At 35.3% G+C, this 19084-nt stretch overlaps 1 protein-coding gene across 1 annotated transcript; it reads left to right on the top strand.

The window, feature by feature from the left end:
- Nucleotides 1-2338: 2338 nt before the first annotated feature.
- LOC134792004 (alkylglycerol monooxygenase-like) lies at nt 2339-18763 on the top strand. Its single transcript, XM_063763116.1, has 9 exons — nt 2339-2492; nt 4063-4190; nt 5228-5379; nt 8418-8521; nt 13269-13431; nt 13854-14005; nt 15419-15550; nt 17507-17626; nt 18478-18763. The coding sequence occupies exons 1-9, from the start codon at nt 2346-2348 to the stop codon at nt 18733-18735; spliced, it is 1356 nt and encodes a 451-aa protein (XP_063619186.1). The 5' UTR covers nt 2339-2345; the 3' UTR covers nt 18736-18763.
- Nucleotides 18764-19084: the final 321 nt, after the last annotated feature.

Here is a 19084-nt window from a genome sequence, read left to right as displayed (position 1 = left end):
TAGTGGTTTCAAAGTAACCCCATATTCAATATAACTTTGATCGCGTTGTTTTTATTTATTTCTGAAAAACATACAAGTCCTAATTTTTTTTTATTTGGCAGGCGGAAAGAAGAGAAAAAACCGATTATTATATTTTTATTTCATATTTTTACGTATATTAGGATCGTCAAAAAATGGTGCCAAACTCTAAAATTGATCAAAGTAACCCCGGTTTACGGTACCACCAGTTTTAACATTGACATATTCACTCACGTTTAAGTAACTTACTTTCTATGCATCTCGCTCGTACTCGCATATTAGTGCAAGCGAGATGTATAGAAAGTAATTTACGTAGACGCGAGTTAATCTGTCAATGTCAAAACTGGTGGTAGCCGTACTGATGTCCCAGCAAAATGTCAAAACAGAGATTTGTGCAACTACCCGACGAAAAGTGTGTGAAAAAGTTTGGGGTAGACATCACATTTTCAAACCACCTACTACACATAATGTTAATTAACTATGTTATTGACCAACATTAAAATAACTGCAGCGTTTTCATACGTCATATATACAAATAATCTAATAATGATTAGGTAAACATAAATACTTAATTGTGTAACTTGATTCTGATATTCTGGTGTAGGTACGGAACTTAATACCAAACCACCAATTTCATAACACACAATATACAGGGTGTTGACCAAGATTATAACAGTTCTGTATAATATAAAGGTGCATCCAGACCGCAGTTAGCTTTTATGGAGCAACTGTGGAGCAATACGGCAGTAGGTAGCGTGTTGCGCATAAAGAGTTAACTGCGATGTGGATGCACCTTAACGTCCTTAACCCTTTAGAAAAAACTTATAACATAATTACATTTTTAGGCATTAAACGAGTAGGTACCTAACTAAATATAAATACTTAGTTTTAGATAAAAAGTAGGTAATATGAACCAGTTTTAATTAGTTTGAACAATCTGTCCTTGAACGAACCTTTCGACGACCGGTCTGGCCTAGTGGGTAGTGATAGTGACCCTGCCTATGAATCCGATGGTCCTGGGTTCGAATCCCAGTAAGAAGTATTTGTTGTGATGAGCGCGGATATTAAATTTGTTAGTGAGGCTTGGGTGTCTTCTACATAATTATATAAGTATTTATCTATTTAAGTATGTATATTGTCGTACTCGCCATATCGCCTAGTACTCATAGTACAAGCTTTGCTTAGTTTTTAAATAATAAATAAATAAAATAAATATCAGGGGACATCTATTTAATTGTGATAGAAATGTTATTACAGTATGTCAATTTAAAGTAGACCATCAGTACTATCCCATGTTTTAACACTTAAATGATGCTGTCATATTATAGTTTTTTTTTTATAAAAACTGATGAACCACTATTACTCAGTGAGGAGCAAAATAGGCACATATTACGGTACCAGTAAATTTTGCCTCATACTTATAATTTTAAAATAACCACGGCACGGGTTCCGCAAGACGGGCGAGGATCTGGCAAGCCCAGACGGAGATGGCGGGACGACCTGGACGCATATCTTAACGACGCATATCAAAACCGAGAATGGAAATCGAGGGGGGAGGCCTTTGCCCAGCAGTGGGACACCGTATAGGCTTATATAATATAATACTTATAATTTATTTAGAAAAGGAGGATCTCATTGAATAATAGAACCGCCTGTAGTATGTGCTTATGTTTATTGAACAAAAACTAGCGCATTGCAGGTATCGAATGGCAATTTTCTATGAGAGACACAGTGCCATGCTATAAAGTGATAGTTTGTTTAATAGTTCTGAAATTATTACGAGAAAATAACTTAAACAACAATAGTTAAATATTAATTTACTTAATACGAGTTTATGTTCTAGAGGTTGTGCAATTAGTTTCTAAAATTAAATTAAATTATATAAAGTTTTATGACTTTACTCGGTTAGAAATTAAAAGAATAACTATAAGAATGGCTATATTTTAGACCAAATTTTTCATTAAGTACATGTATAATTTATGCACTGATTGTAAATCACCTAAACTCATCGTACCTAAGTGATTTTAAAAGGCTAGATCTAGACTTTTATATGATTTTTTGAATATAATTTTTTTAATTTCTTCACGTTCTCTCATTGCATAACGAAAAGTAACATAACTTTATTAATGTTCAATACAAACGTTAATTGTCGCATCGATTAAGGTTCTTAAATCTGCTTCAATATAAATTGATCGAATTTACGTATCAAATCACTTGCTCTCGCGCTGAAGAAGTAGGCACCCTTTTTAAGTGAAATTTCTACAAATATTGTGTTCTAAAAATATTAATTTTGTAGTTTCATATTCAAAGTAATATAATTTGTAAAAATGGACGAAGTGTACTACGATAACTCGACAGTGTATGATTACGGGCCAAAGGAGTTTGCAAAAGGATTGGGACGTATGTTCTATGTGATAAATCCGAAAGATACAGCGTTTGAAAACTTGGAAGATGTCCCTAATTTTTATGTCCAGGTAAGCGTATGTGAAAAATAATTATATGTGACGTTATGAAAAGGGACCTTATTGTCGATGGCGCTTATGCCATTATTAACGATTCTCCGATATAAATACAATGCCGCGCGACGCTGTGCGGCGTAAGCGCCATCGACGATAAGGTCCCTTTTCATAGATAATGCCCCATATGTGAACCGAAATAAATGTCATATACGAAGAAAAAAATGACCAAGGCCTTCAGTGTCTAAGGCTGGAATCGAACCAGCGTCCTCCGTTTACGCGACAGATGCCTTAACCACTCGGCCACTCGGTTACGGCAGCATGGGGTAGTAATATGTCTACATGAAATAACACAAATTAAAATTAATTTCATAGATAGTGATTCCATTTGTTCTTAGTGTCATAATAATGTGACGACAATAATATAAATTTTATTGCAATGTGACCCGTGAATAATAATATATTATGCAATAAACAAAGTATGTAGGTAAATACCTATCTAGTTTTTTCCATGAATGTCAATAAGTAGGTTCCTACCTATAGGTATAATATAATTCCCCACTCATTTTATTTCAATAACTTTGCCAGTTCTACAATTATTATGATATAACAGGAGATATTTTCAATTAACTTATGATTGCTCAATAGTTTTTTGTAACTGAAATTATTGTGTTATTCGAAAACATAAATTGAATATTTAAAAAATTCGGTTTTAAAGAATGTAATTAATAATGTTAATTGTTTTTTTTTTAATACTACAAAACAATCATATCCAGATCAAATCAGAATATACTTTTTTAGTACAGTGATGATTATTATTCAGGTATACATACATAAATTAAGTAGGTACTGTTAATTATAAGAAAACTATTATTAAGTTTATTGTAATTATGTCGTATGATGTCACTTGCCGTTAGTGTTGTCCGAATTAAATAATTCAGATGACATTAAATATTATTTTCATTTTATAAAACTTGTATTTTAAATAATTAGTAGTGTGATTGATATTTCAAGTGACATCATTCAATCATTCATTCAAACCAGTTATTCATTCTGTAAAGTTATATAAGCAGCGGTCACTTGGGATCACTCGCTTTTGCTGTTAACTTGTCGAAGAATAAACAACTAGTCGTACTTGGAGTATCATTTAAAATTATACCCAATTAATAGTACATATAAATCTGATTTCTGTGGACCGGATTTTTTTTATTCTACCTACTAATATAATATTTACTTAGGGCATACTGAAAATTCCTGGACTGGCCACTTAGAAAAAATAAGTACTCGCAAATTCATTACTGTGCAAAAAGACATATTAAAAATAACATAAAATTAGTAAGAAGTACAAAGTTACAAAGAATTGAATGTATGAACTAATCATGAAATAAGCGTTACGGAGCTTCAGTTAAATAATGTCACCCTTAAGGATGACTCACGCTAGACCAGGCCGGGCCCGGTCTAGGTTTTCTATGACGGCTGATCGGTGATTCCATAGAAGCGAAGCGCCGGAAGCTCCGGCCCGGTCTAGCGTGAGTCATCCTTTGTTTCTGGACTATTTTCTAATACACATTATGTCTTTTAATTTCAGGCATGGCCATATTTCTTTATGTTCATGATATTGGAGCACATCATTTTAAAGCTAGAAGGAAAGAAAGGTATCCGGCTTAATGACGGTATAACGAGTCTCTCCAATGGAATGTTCCTAGAAGGCGGCAGGTATGTAATTTTTCTTCAACATACCTACTATTTACACTGAATTATCTACGATACCGTCTACCGGGGTGAATAGGGATGGCTGTGGTGAATAAGAACACAACATAAAATGTGATTTATAGTTGGTCAAACCAATTTGTCAGTCAGTAAGAACCAGGAAAACTATACTCATCCTTTTCTTTTGGGTGCTAGTACTAGTGTAAGACATAGTATGATTCTCTCTGTCTATGATTGAAATGAGACAGTCCTTTGACAAACTATAACTAACAATTTCTTAAAAAATACTCACACTGTCATTCAAAATTTGCTATTATTTTCAATCGAATGATACCATTTGTACCCACAAATGGTATCAGTTTTGAAGAAATTGTCAGGTAAATCACATTTTAAATTTTGACCCTATTCACCACAGCCATCCCTATTCACCCCGATTTACGGTAATAATATGATAATCTACATAGAAGTATCAGGGGTGTAACGAGTCGAGGCGCCAGTAGGTAAAGGATATTCATACAATATACTATTACCTACAGCTCGTCGTCTGTCAATTAGGCTTGACCCGCATATATATCACGTGCCTCGCCGTAAACGACGTTCAGTGAACTTGTAGGTTATTTTTAGGTCGTATTTCTACGCAGGTTTTGGAAAGATAATTTAATTTGAATAAAATATTTTGTAATAAACTTACTTAATACATTTGGTCTATTCGAATTTTCAAGGCGACATTTGGCGTGGTGCCCCCCCCCCCCCCCCCTAATTTGAAATGACGTTATATATGAATAGCCCCCAAGTGAACACACTAGACATCTATTTGTTTCATCTACTTATAGGCATTAATAAATAGATATAGTAGGCTGATGATGATGATGATGATGATGATGATGAATGATGAATAATTATTAACATAAAAGGTACCCGTATGTTTATTTGTTTTAATGTCGCCAGTTCGACAGTTTGTACCAAAAATATTGATTATTTTATACAAAATTGACAAAAGCGCCATCTCTTTCTTAAGTTTGCCATAATTTCCTATTTCCCAGGTTCATATGGCGCGGCGCCGAAGCATACCTGTACACGTGGATATACGCGAACTACAGGCTAGTAGAACTACCTTGGGACAACGTGTCCACGTGGCTGCTGGCAGCACTGGGCGTAGATTTCTGCTACTATTGGATGCATAGAGCTTGCCATGGTGAGTGAAACGAAAAAAACAATAAAGATAACTATTGAAATTTAAAATACGAAGTACGACAACCTTTGAGACAATAATAGGCTTCTTTCCAACTAGTCTAATCATAATCACTAATCAGCTTCTTTTTTAGAACTGTCAAAACGATTTGCTAATATGGAATATAGTGACGTGACGGTCTTCAAACTACTGGATCGTTTTTTATTAAACATAGTTAAAAGTTTAAAACCCAGCGCAGGGAAACTCGCTATTCACGTAAAAAACGCATCGAAATCGGTCCATCCGTTTGAGATGTCGGTCCATCCAAACAATGCCACCGACTCTTCACGTCGGAGGTAAATAATGCGGATTATTGTTACTCAATAATGAAAAAAATATTAAATAAAGGCTTTAGGCTAGACTTATGTAGCTATTTGTTGACAATGTTGCTAAATTCAGTTTATTCTAAGCACTAATTGAAGTCAAACATGCAAATCTAATTTATAACATTGTGGACCAAAATAATTAATAAGTAAATTAAGCTCTGTCGCAGTTTCTGAGGCATTCGCATTAATTAATTATATTTTAAGAAATGTTTATAAAACAAAATTTGAAAGTCTCATAAGTAGGAATGGCTGTCATATATTTTGTACTTACTTAAAGAAAACTTTAATTCAAGACTCACTTCAAGAGACCACAAAAATTACGTTTTTTAGGGTTCCGTACCCAAAGGGTGAAAACGGGACCCTATTACTAAGACTCCGCTGTCCGTCCGTCCGTCCGTCCGTCCGTCTGTCACCAGGCTGTATCTCATGAACCGTGATAGCTAGGCAGTTGAAATTTTCACAGATGATGTATTTCTGTTGCCGCTATAACAACAAATACTAAAAACAGAATAAAATAAAGATTTAAGTGGGGCTCCCAAACAACAAACGTGATTTTTGACCGAAGTTAAGCAACGTCGGGCGGGGTCAGTACTTGGATGGGTGACCGTTTTTTTTTTGCTTTTTTTTCGTTTTTTTTTTGCATTATGGTACGGAACCCTTCGTGCGCGAGTCCGACTCGCACTTGCCCGGTTTTTTTAATTAAACTATCCAAGTTAAGAGTTCAGAGTTTCCCTTAAAATTTAATAACGTTACCGCAACGAGTTGAAGTGAAAAACTTTTCAGACGGCTTGAGGCTGATTCTGTAACTAACTAGCTTTCAAGTTTTCATATTTTGATATGATCTTGAGTCGTGTTTTCAGGCATTTCACGTGCAATAATAAGTGCGAAAGAAATTTCTTATGAACGACACCTAGGTCAAAGACATATGTAACTTCGTATAAGATGAATAAAGTCTAAGGCAAAAAACGTCGGAAATCAAGAAAGAGTCATTCTCGGATAGATGGCGCACTCACCTTTAGCCTATGCTCGGCTAGATGACGTGACGACACCGTTTCATATTTAACAATTTTAACACGTGAATGAAAATGGGTCAAAATAATATAAAAATAATAAAATCATTTATCCATATATATATATATATTTGATAATTTTATACGTGTTCATTTTGAGTTTTAGTCGTGTGTCGATAGATGGCAGTAAATTTACTGCGACTACAAAATTTACTATGACAGGACCCCTCTATACTATCTATTCTCTTTGCCTAGGTGCATAACTGCATAGTCACCATGCCTATCGTGTACGCTACGTAGCGAACGAAACGCAACTGTCACTGTCCCACTAGGTACCTAATATGGAAGAGTGATAGACACAAAGCGTTTCGATGTAGTGCAGGCGATTGTCACCTTGGCTACTACGCACCCTGAATGCATTTCGTCAGCGTTAGCGGTTTACGCTGATTAGTGCTCACGGTAAAGGTCATATCAAAATAACATAAGCATATCAAATTGTTAAAACAGAATTTACCTCTTTCACTCTAATTATCTGTAGACTTTCAACCCTTTGAAACCCTAATTATTTTAACTCAATGTTGACCCTAGTAATTTTTTCTGATTGGAGTTTTATCAAGGTAATTAAGGTCTGGAATTAACTTGTAATTGGTAGACCTTTTTGAATTATACTTTTAGACACGTTAATTGAAGATAAAAATAAATTCAAACAACAGGTAATGTAACAAGATTCATCAACCTTTTTTATCTTGACTTTATTAGGTATAGTTATTTTTATGACTGTATTTTGAACGTTTCTGCGGTGTCAAGTAGAAGCAATCATTTCATATCTGAGATACATAATATCACTAGCCTCTTTTAAAATTATTATTTTGTTTTAAAGGTACCGTTTATTCATTAGTATTTTCGTGCACTAGCAGTATTGTACTTTAGACATTTAAAAAATAAGTTGATTAACCATAGGACATGCATCTTTAGGAATTTCGTACATTAGACATGATTTGATTTTCGATGTTCTGTCTTTAGGAATTTCGTACTTGGGATATTTGATTTTAGAAATTATGCTACATAACCTTTAAAAACAGTTAGTTTTCATTTTATCGTAGATTTCTTTACGCATTTTGATGCCAGTGTCTCACCCGCTTGGAGAAATTTTGACTAAGTGTCTATGAGTCTCCTAAACGAAAACAAATTATAAGTCCAAAAACTCCTTAATTGATATTTTAGTATAAAATTACTTTTTGTTTTAATTAACTAGAATTGCTCTTTTAGTGTTCTTAGTATCTGTTGGGATGACAAGGGCCAATAAATATGGACTGCAACCCGACTGCAATTTGTATGAGCGCCGACTGCATGCCAACTGCAACCTCGGCGTGCAGTTCCCATACAAGTTGCAGTCCGTCTGTACCGGCTCTTAACCTTTTGGACGCCAATGACCGATATATCCGCACCGCAGGTCCAACGCCAAAGACAGATTAATCGGTCACACACCACAGAGCAATATAGACCTACGTGCATATGCATAAAGTTCAATTTCAGTTTTGATACTTCGGTTACGCAGTTTGTGTTTGACTCGGCGTCGAAAGCGTTAAACGGGTTTAGAAATGTTTTATAATATTATATTTTGATTAAATCCATAAACATTAAATCCCAAACATATGATCCTCAGAAATGCACGTGTTATGGGCCCAGCATCAGGTACATCATACGTCGGAAGATTTCAACATGGGTGTCGGCATTAGACAGTCCATACTGCAGGGCTGGTGCGGATTTGTAAGTAATCCTTGGTATTGTAATTTAATAATATTATTATGTATATGTTTTTTAAGAGCCCATCTACGTGCACAATAAAGCCACTGCTAAATAATCGTGATTATTTAAATTTAACGAAAGATATTTAAAAAAGGAGGCCGCTACGTACTGTATTTTGTATTTAAGGCAAACCTTGGCTTATCGGTGATAATTGGTAATTCGGTGATACTCCGTTATAATCTTACACAGTTCTCGCCATGAGGAAATGCGAGCTATAAAAACGTTGGCAGCTGTCAGTTTTGATGCTTGCAATCGGGTTGGCAGCGATTTAATTGCTTACATTTCAGAATTGTGATTTCAGCGTAATATAAAAATGCATTATCACCGAATTACCAAGTATCACCGATAAGCCAAGGTTTGCCTACCTTTTGAATACATGAAACTAGTTTTTATGTTGCTAGATTCGTTGATCTATGAACTCAAAACAAAAACGTCCGTTTTAACATTGAACGCGTAGATTGACGAATCCAGCAACATAAAAACTAGTTTGATGTATTCAAAAGATACTTAAATACAAAAACGGTACGTAGCGGCCCCCTTTTTTAAATACCTGTCGTTAAATATAAATAATCACGATTATTTAGCAGTGGCGCTAGTGTGCACGTTGATGGGCTCTTAAACGCTGACAAACTATCATAATTAGCAGTCTTATGGTAAGCGGTTACCGCAGTCTTTGAACGCGTACAATTCCAGGGGTGTCAAAAACATGTTTGAAATTTGAAAACAAAAAATTTACTAAATACTGTTCATATTTTTTTGCTCAACTCCATTTGCACAAAATGATGTCGATCAATTGGTGCGTGAAATTGTTATCGAATTCGAGTAACTGTAGATTAACTGTACGCAATTCTGGAATTTTTATTTAAAAAATCCTAAAATTTGTGAAATGTTCTGTCAGAAATCGACCACATTTTATTCGAAAGTAAGCTTTTTTAAGCAGATGTTAAGGTGGTTTTTTCATAAAACGTTACGATATTTAAGCCTTTTCAACGCTCAACAAGTCTTATGAGTCATGTCTGAAACTCTGAAACAGAAATTCAGGAAATTACTTTTTCAGATGTAAATCTAGATGTTTTGTTTCAAAGAAAAATGTGTACATAAAAGAACGTTCTTTCGCCTTTCACCTTAACAACGTTCTTTTGAGTACACATTTTTATTGGTATTAGTACGTATTCATTCTTAATACTGCAATAATATAAAAAGTTACCGTAACTAAACGGGTAATGACTAATGAGTCATTGGGTATTAAAAACAAATTAGCTTATATTGCGTTTCTGAGCCCTTTTTTCTGTATCGCTCTTTCGGCATAACAAATGAACACCATGCCGGTAATAATATTTCATTTATGACATTGTTAATTACTCTCTATTTATCGTGAAGGTAGCAATCCAATTGCAACAGGATTGCAGCAGAGAGTAGCTGCAAACCGCTTTGCTGCAAGAACTATGACTTAATTAATATACAGAACATCGACATTTCATTTTACTTTCTGCAGCAATGCAGTCGTCGATAATGCTGTCCTGAATTGCTGCATGATATTGCAAAAAAAAATGAAATTAAACCTATTGAAATTTTTTATCAGAAAACATTCATGAGACAGATACAGGTACTACATAATTACCTTTTCACCACACCAGTTCGGAAAGGCTTACTTTGCACTTCAAAAACTGATAGCAAAGTTGCATTTTATTCTCAAGTGAGGCAAAGTAATCAAATGCAAATTTTGAGTTGTTTTCTTATGTTTGCTGGTAGAATTGACTTTTAAATGATGATTTTAGATGATAAATATTTAATAAGATTCATTTGAATTTGATTTGGTTTGATTTTGTTTGATATTTTACATTTAATATTTGCTTCGGGTTGGTGTGGTAAAAAAAATTGTTTCACTCGGGGGCAAATTTTGTTTAACCCTCGTGCTTTGAAACCCTCGCAACGCTCAAGATTCCATTTTTGGAATCTTTCGCTTGCTCGGGTATCAATATTAGCATGAGCGGTTAAACAACAACTCTGCCCCCTTGTAAAAGAAATAACTATTATATACACGATGATTTTTAATCGGTGATCAGGAACCAATTTTTCTAATTCAGTCAATGATGGCGATCACATTTAACTATGAAACAAACCGCGAAATCGCGAAAAAAATATATACTCTCTCATAGAAAATATCAACATCAGACCAGCCTAAATGTATGAAACAGACAATTTTTTTTGTGATTCCGGGTTGGTCCCATAGTTAAATGTGATCGCCATCGATGACTGAATTAGAAAAATTGGTTCCTGATCACCGATTACATTTCTTGGTGTATATATTTATAAAGGTTACTACTCGTATACTGTAGCCCCTCGGGAAAACCTCGGCAGTGAGCTCATTCCACAGCCATATAAAACGGGTCACTCACATATTTTTTCAAAGGTTGCTGTCAATCAAGGATATTGAATAAGGTGCAGGGCGACAATTTTACCCCGCAGTCGAAATTTTCCCCCTGCAACTTATTTGATATTTGATGCTTCAGTGCTTCTGAAGCATTGCAGCACAGTTGCTGCCGACTGCGTTGTAAAATATTTTGCTAATTTCTTATAACAAAGCTGTCGCGCTGTTTTGTGGTCGCAATTCGAATGTAACCTTAACCCTGAAGAAATTAAATGTGCCCCACGTTGGTGCCTAGCGTCCACCTTAAGTTAATTAATGATTACTCGGGATCAGGCGGAGTAACTCACTCGGGCTTGTTACGTACTAATTAGATTTGTGTAATTACTTAAGAGAAATTTGTAAGAATTATTTTGTCAGTTTTCAGGTTATATAAATACGAATGTTTTATTCGAACCTCAATAAAATTTCCTTGGCTAAAGAAAATTTGTACTTAGTTATATTGTTTTTAGGGTTCCGTGCCCAAAGAGTAAAAACGGGACCCTATTACTAAGACTCCACTGTCCGTCTGTCCTGTCTGTCTGTTCGTCTGTCACTATGCTGTATCTCAAGACAAGAACCGTGATAGCTAGATAATTGAAATTTTCACTGATGATATGTATTTCTGTTGCCGCTATAACAACAAATACTAAAAAGTAATCATTATATTATTTGGTAATCCGTCAAGTGGACGAAAACTAGCTCAATGACCCTATATTCGAAGCAAAAACAACCTTCAATTTCCAACTAAATGAAACGGAAACAAGAAAGTATTTCAACGAGGCAGCTTCCTACTATAACGACCGCAAGTTTTTGCATATCATGTGCTACTCGAAATTGACACTTAAATTTTACACGCTAAGGTTCGTTTTGTAACAGAGTAATTTGGTTATATGACCTAGTAATTCTTCTTGGTCGTATTTTCTTTCAAAGAGTTTGAGTGGTGTTTTTGTATCAATTTTTTACAATAACAAAGCGTTTCGTATTTCGTCCTATTTTGGAAAGAGTAGGTAGTGTTAAGGTTTTGTCTGAAAAAAAAAATGTATTCATACGCTATTTCCGAATTATTTTTTATTTCATGTTTGAAGCTTTCGTTATTTTTCCTTAGACTTATTTTATTTTCTGAAGTGTATTAGTCGAAATGAAATAAAAAATATTAGTACAAGGAATAAATATCCCATCCAAGAAATATTTATTCTTGAAAAATACCTTACACTGAAAAGGTAATATAGGAAGGCAGTGTTTGTTGAGATAATTAAAGTTGTTTTTTCCCACCAGTAGTCATTTATCAGTTAATAATTTAAGAATCTTGTAAAAACTTAATATGTATATTTACGTCACGTGACGCTATCAAACTCTAGTGGCACAGTAGTATCCCAAATACATGCCCAACTCAGCTTCAATCAGTAATAGTTTGTCGAATCCTCAATTTGGCCTAACTTTGTGATCATGTGATCAAATTATATCGAACGTCTAACTTTTCCTTTCCCTTATTTTTTTCCTTCAACTTTATCACGCGATAGCAAAACTTTTTTCCGCGTTTCTGAACTTCAGTTCACGCAACAATAATACATATTCATTACTGAATAAAGAATATTACCGTAGTTGTGGCGTTCAATAAACAGTTGATTTATGTTTATTAAATTCTGCAACGTAAAATGTCGGAACCTAAGGTCATTAAGTTTGTATAGCGGGTTCATGGCGGATATTAAAACTTATTGCCCTCGTTTGGAGGCGAGAAGAGTAAATAGTACTAAACACCATTTATTTGGACATTAGGACGGGGTTTAGTATGCAATTTATTTAAATTTGTACCAAGAAATACACACCCTCGTATCCACAACGGAGAGCCTAGAGCGAACTACGTAAATCGAAATTTCGATCTGCCTTTATATCGCTCGAATATGCAAGAGTGATAGAAAGGCAGATAACGATATTTCGATTTTAATATTCCACGGTAAGCCCTCTGACAGTTACGGGCGTGTATTTTATAGGTTTATCAAGGTTATATTTGGCGCCTCCACAGAATGGCTTAGAGTAGAGGCAAAAATGCAATTAAATTATAAGGTTCTTGCACTTGAATAATATCTCAATAATAAATCTTTACCAGAGAGGCTAGTTTATCTTTAGAGGAAGACCAATAATAAATTATTTCAACCAAATAAAAAAAGGTTTAGGTCGTGTCATACCAGAAGGTTAAGGAGTTGGCAGAGGACCGGACGAGTTGGAGATTGCTCCACCGACAAGAGCACAGCTCTTAAATAGAAAGAAGATGAAGAATAAATCTTTAATTTCCACCAGATATTCTACCTGCCTTTGGCGCTGCTGATTCCTCCAGCCCAGTTCGTGATGCACCACCAGTTCAGCTACCTGTACATGTTCTGGATCCACACTGAGACCATCAAGACCCTCGGGCCTCTGGAGTACTTCCTCAACACGCCTAGCCACCACAGGATCCATCACGGTTAGAACTAGTTCATTTGGCGAATTTAAGCTGTCGCGAGTCTTACTAATTTAAAGCTAATTTTACGGTACGTATGTGCGACATAAAAAAGTACAAAATAAATAAATTGGAACTAAATAAAATCCATACTATGTTGCCGTGTTTAAGCATTTTACGTCAAAAATGTGACAGTTACGTAATTAATTACGCCCTCGATAATTTTCTACAATTTCTTGTCGAACTATTTTTTTAGTCACTGAATGCGACATGTTATGGCGAGCCCAGGTCTAAACATTTGACGTGACCCTCCCCCGCAAAAATCGGCAGACTGTTTTGTACAGAAAATGAACGAGGCGTCTCCAGTTTCTAAATGCTCTAAGCATGTGACCTATGCTATAGATTTCCCCCTTGCTAAAGATGTTTTTTTCGTCGTTTTCTTTTAGGGAGCAACCCGTATTGTATCGACGTGAACTACGGGGGTGTCCTCATCATCTGGGACAAACTATTCGGCACCTTCAGGCCAGAGAAGGAGACTGACCGCATCGTCTACGGCCTAATCTATCAGCAGCCGTCATTCAACCCTCTGCATTTACAGGTGAGGTTAGCCATTTAGACCCAACTGCATTAGGTACTGTTACCCAATAGAGTGCAGTGGGCGCAAATGAGTTAAGCAAAATATCTTCTAATAGGAGTAACTTGGACCCATTGATCTCAAAAGTACTTGGTTTCTTGGGACCTAATGCAGTATTCTCTTGCAATACTTCACCTTGAGCTGCTGAGGTGGACGCCAATAAGTGTTTTTTCAGAGTAGTCCTATAAACTTTGAACGTTTATGATAAATACATAAATACGCTTGGCGATAGTAACCTAGCGCCTGACTAGATTTTAAACATAAATACATGCCTAATTAAGTACATAAATTGATTACTAAGTATCTGAACTGATAAAAGATCCATTATGAAAGATTGCATTTCTTTTCTTAATTTTCTTAAAAAACTTTATCCTTCCTTATCCTCCTTGATTTTATTTTCTTTGTTATCAGTTTTTGCTCTCCAGTGAGAGGTTTGACAATAATAATCTGAAATTAATCTCAATCTATTTATAAACTGGGATTAAATTGACTCTCCACGAGAAATACTGAATTGCTCTGGGCAGTGAACTTTGCAATGAACTAAGTTTGAAACTCCGTAAACTAAGTTTGATTCAAAATGATCTCATCTCTAGAGAGTATTACTGCTTCGTCGCTTTTTTTAAATTGTTGTTTATATGTCTTCGTATTTTTTATCCTAATTTTTGTACAATCGCCATCAGATATATCGGAGCGGCCAAGGCGCTCATAAATATCTGAGCACGCCTCTATTGTCAAGGCGTAAAAGTATATATAAGTATATAAAGCAGGGCTTAAAATAGCGATAGCACTTTTATAAAAGTAATTTAGCTTAATTGGCTTTGGCATTTATTATTCATTTTATTTTACTACATTTTGCATTGTACTTGAATAAGTTTCCAGTGGGATTAATAATACCAAACGTAAGCTATATACAGCTTTTTTTTTAAACCAAAACGCTTTTTGTTATTTATAATAAGCGTACGGTTACATTATTATCATAATATCAGCCGAAATTGATTAAGTGGTCAATGAAATTTTCGAAAGATGAATCCACATCAACCGATAGGTATAGTGATGCCTTCAACTTTCTTGAATTTCTTGCATTCGTTTTTAGTGTCCTGGCGGCGTAGCACGGTCGCGTTTTTATCCCTTGTCACCATGCCTGTCACGTTCTAACAAGTATGTAAGTGCGAAAGGGACGCGCATAGTGATAGACGATAAAAATGGAACCGTGCTGCGCCCACTGATCACTATTTGGCATGATATGATAAGCAACGTTAAGAAAGTTTGCGGCACCAACAAATATATCACAATTTTTGCCCTGCTCATATTCATTCCCTCTTCTTTTTTCTAGACATTTTACACGAAGTATCCAATCCCTCTGTTTTTATTTTCCAGACATTCTACACGAAGTACGTAATCCAGAGGTTCAAGGAATATGAGAAGTGGACCCACAAGTTCAGAGCCGTCTTCAGCAGGCCCAGCTGGAAGCCGGGACATAGCATCCGCTTCAAGGATATGGAGGAAGATGTAAGCAAGTTACTTATTAATATTATGTCGGCGATCAAGAGGGGGGGGGGGGGGGAAATACAGGCTTAAAAACACGTTGATTTTTTTTGTTACTGTGGCATATTATTAATAATTTTAACAAACGTTTGTGTTTTAATATAGATAGATAGAATAGTATGAGGTCCCTAGCGCGTTTCACATTGATTGTCAATAGTGACAATCATGTCCTAATCATGTCCTTGTCATAGGACAAGGTACGAAATGGTATCAATATTAAATTATTTGACTGTATGTGTACAATCGCCTGCGCTCGCAGTGTAATACCACCCATAGAGCGGTACTCGTTTGAACGCCTTGCAGGTAGCAGGTACTTAGTAAGGATTAAGGCAAATTTTTCTTAACTGGAACACCGCAAGCGCAGGCGATTGTACATAACTATATCAGATTTTTTTAGTATCGTCTTAGGTCGTCCCATTCGTTTTTCGTCAAGTTCTTAAATTAGTCCTATTCTGCTTTCGTCACTCATTCTACATTCGTCACAATCGTCGGTGGCTTTCAATGTAGAATGAGTGACGAAAGCAGAATGGGACTAATTTAAGAACTTGATGAAAAACGAATGGGACGACCCAAGACGATACCATTTTTTTGCGCTGATCGCGGTGTCAGTGCATGCTATGTGGTATGTGTGCATTTAAATACCTAATCTATTTCGATGTTAATTACTGACCTTATCGAAATAGGGGATCGCAACAGCAGTTCTACTAATTTTAACTATATCAAATAAAGATGCTATGTCTGATTTGCAATTATAAAGTTTTAGTTGCCTTACTATAAAATACATTCAAATAAATTAGTTTAATATTTACACAGTTAACATTTCACCGTCTTTTTCATGATCGTTTCTCTTTTGTGTTTTAAGCGCAAAAAGCAAAGCATTTGGGTCTTTATTAAAGGACCTTGCTCTGAGCTAATTTAAATGTCATCCTGTTAATGAGGTTCACAATTAGCAACGTAATTTTACTTAATTAGCTTACAAAAAACTAATGTTGTGTCATTTAAATGCGGTGTGAAAGCGTAGAAAATATTTCTCTCAAAAATGAATAGAACTTACTGTAATTAAACCCAAAATTTAAGTTCTTTTATAGACGGCGGTTAGGGTCATTAAGTGACTACTATATTAACTTTGCCGTCGACACACAAAAAAAAACATGTCATCATTAATTACCCATGTACATACATACTGATATAAGGTCAAGTACCTCCATTCCCTCATAAATCTAACAAACTATATTCTGGGTATAAATAATAACCTGTACCATCAAAAATAAAAAAGCCTTTTACCAAATATTACCTACTGTGCTGTAGTGCTGTATTGTACAATGTGGACATTTTTTCATTTATTTCATTCAAACAAAGATGCTCCATTACTTTTCTTATAATTTGTCCATTAGTCCTTTGGTTCTTTTCTGGAAAATAAAAGCGATACTGGATGACATTTTAAATAAGTAATTAAATTGTGTGGAAAATTTTCTATCGCAATTTAGGTATTTGTGTAAAGTTATCAGTTTTAAATCCTCGGAGCTTAAAAAAATGTTTTAGTGTTTTGCATTCTACAGCAGTACCGTAAACTCAGGTTTTAACTTTAGCCCACAACTTACAACTATAGTTCAAATTCAAGGTCTAGTAAAATATGTATAAATATTTTTCGAATTATGTTGAGTATCTAATATAGAAAAAGCATTTGTATACTTATGCAAGCTCCAGAATTAATGTAACGAGTACAAATCTTAAGGACTCGTTAATAATCAACGTGTCAACGTTAAAAACTGGACCATGGTTGTATAATATGACTATAGTTACCTGAGTTTACGGTACCTATCAAACTAGACAGTACCTGGTTTAGGGTTTAACTATGAATGTAGTTAAAATTCTCACCTCATAATACCAAAACTTTTAATTAATGATATAACTTTTTAGCCGTCTCTGCACACTCGCGTGAAGTATGACGTCATCCTGCCGAAATGGTGCTCCGCTTATCTTCTGATGCACTACGCGTTCATCATGTATGGATTTTACCAGTTGTTCTTGATGCATATGGTAAGTCAACTTCTGCTTTAAAAACACTCCGTTTGAAGTTGTGTTGCTTAATTCAAATATAAAAAGTAAAAAATAAGTATAGCTAATATCTATCACCTTAAATACAGTTCAAACAGATTCTATATAGGGGCAATCAATATTAGGTACCAAGCAAACCTAAAATATTACCTCCCTCCACTTCTATATAATCCAATATTAAAGGTCTTGAGCGGTATGCAAACCTAAGAATCTGATCTTGATAATGATATTACTCTTAACGTAACTTGCTTGGACCAAGATATAAGATGTAAGTAATATCAAAACAGTATCCGTTAACTTGCGTAGTTAACAGCGCCATCTATCTGACCTTTTACACACTTTATCGAACCCTAAAATCCCTAGATGGCTTATCGATGTATATGGATACGCCTCCAGTAAGGTACATAGTTCCCTATACAGTCCATAGGTGGCGCTGTAATTAATTATAATTATTTTAGGATAGTGAATTTATAATTATCGTACACGGCGGGAAGAAGTTGATAAATCGCGAGAATAAAGTGAAGAAATTTGAACTTTATGCAATTTTATTTTAAGTTCAAATTTCTTCAATAAAATACCTCGAGTTATCAACTTCTTCCCGCCGTGTACGGTTATAATGTACACATATCACTTGTCCAATCTACGCCCTAAGCACACGCTGGTTTGTCTCCAACTCCCCTAAAGATCCTCTGACCTCCGCCCACGTGCCATCAGTATCAAAACGATCCGACTTTTAACAGCAGCTACACACCAGAAATTTCTATATATACCTAGAACATCAAACAATAAATAGCAAAACATTTTACTAATATAACAGTTGTTTTTGTTTTCAGGCCATGCCATCAACAACAGTGATCATCCTAACCCTTTACATCCTCGGCTCTCTAACAGTCTTCGGCATGATTCTGGACGCCTCGCCCCGCGCCCCACTCCTCGAGACAATCCGCTGCGTCACCACAGTGTTCATGATGCGGTGGTTGACCGTCAACCCGCTGGTTCAGGTCTTGTACATCGTCTCTGGCTTGTTCTGGTTCGTGTTTGTGTACAACACTGTGGAGATTAAGGCCACTAAGTATAGCGATAAGGATTAAAGAATTTAAATTTATTGTTTAATTGCATTTTTATCAAAACTGTTGTTGTTGCTCTGTCATATGTGTGTCGTTTTAAATAAATATTACGATTTTATTAGTTTTCTGTTTCATTTTTCTGTTAGTAGATTAATAACAGGAATATGAGTAAATACTTATTTTCGGCTATTAAGTACTTAAAGAAAAATCGGTAAGCCTTTTAACGTGTTGCTATAATCTTTATGTGTGTTTGGTGTGTGTATGTGTTGAGTGTCAGGCAAAGAAACGCCTTAACGGTTTTCGATGAAAGGCACACCGTTAGTCACATCATACTTTATCTCAGAATTTACCTCCTAAATGCGTGAAACAGGGG

Source organism: Cydia splendana, chromosome 7 (assembly GCF_910591565.1).
Source record: "Cydia splendana chromosome 7, ilCydSple1.2, whole genome shotgun sequence".
In the NCBI taxonomy this organism is placed as follows: domain Eukaryota; kingdom Metazoa; phylum Arthropoda; class Insecta; order Lepidoptera; family Tortricidae; genus Cydia; species Cydia splendana.
The sequence above is the reverse complement of the archived record's forward strand: the minus strand, read 5'-3'. Positions and strand labels throughout refer to the sequence as shown.

What these genes read in the sequence shown, in the direction of transcription:
- LOC134792004 (XM_063763116.1), top strand. Translation starts at nt 2,346, where the DNA reads ATGGACGAAGTGTACTACGATAACTCGACAGTGTATGATTACGGGCCA. An exon ending in TGCAGGGCTGGTGCGGATTT is followed by an intron (nt 8,522 to 13,268) that starts GTAAGTAATCCT and finishes AATTTCCACCAG; the next exon opens with ATATTCTACCTGCCTTTGGC. An exon ending in TCAACCCTCTGCATTTACAG is followed by an intron (nt 14,006 to 15,418) that starts GTGAGGTTAGCC and finishes TTTATTTTCCAG; the next exon opens with ACATTCTACACGAAGTACGT.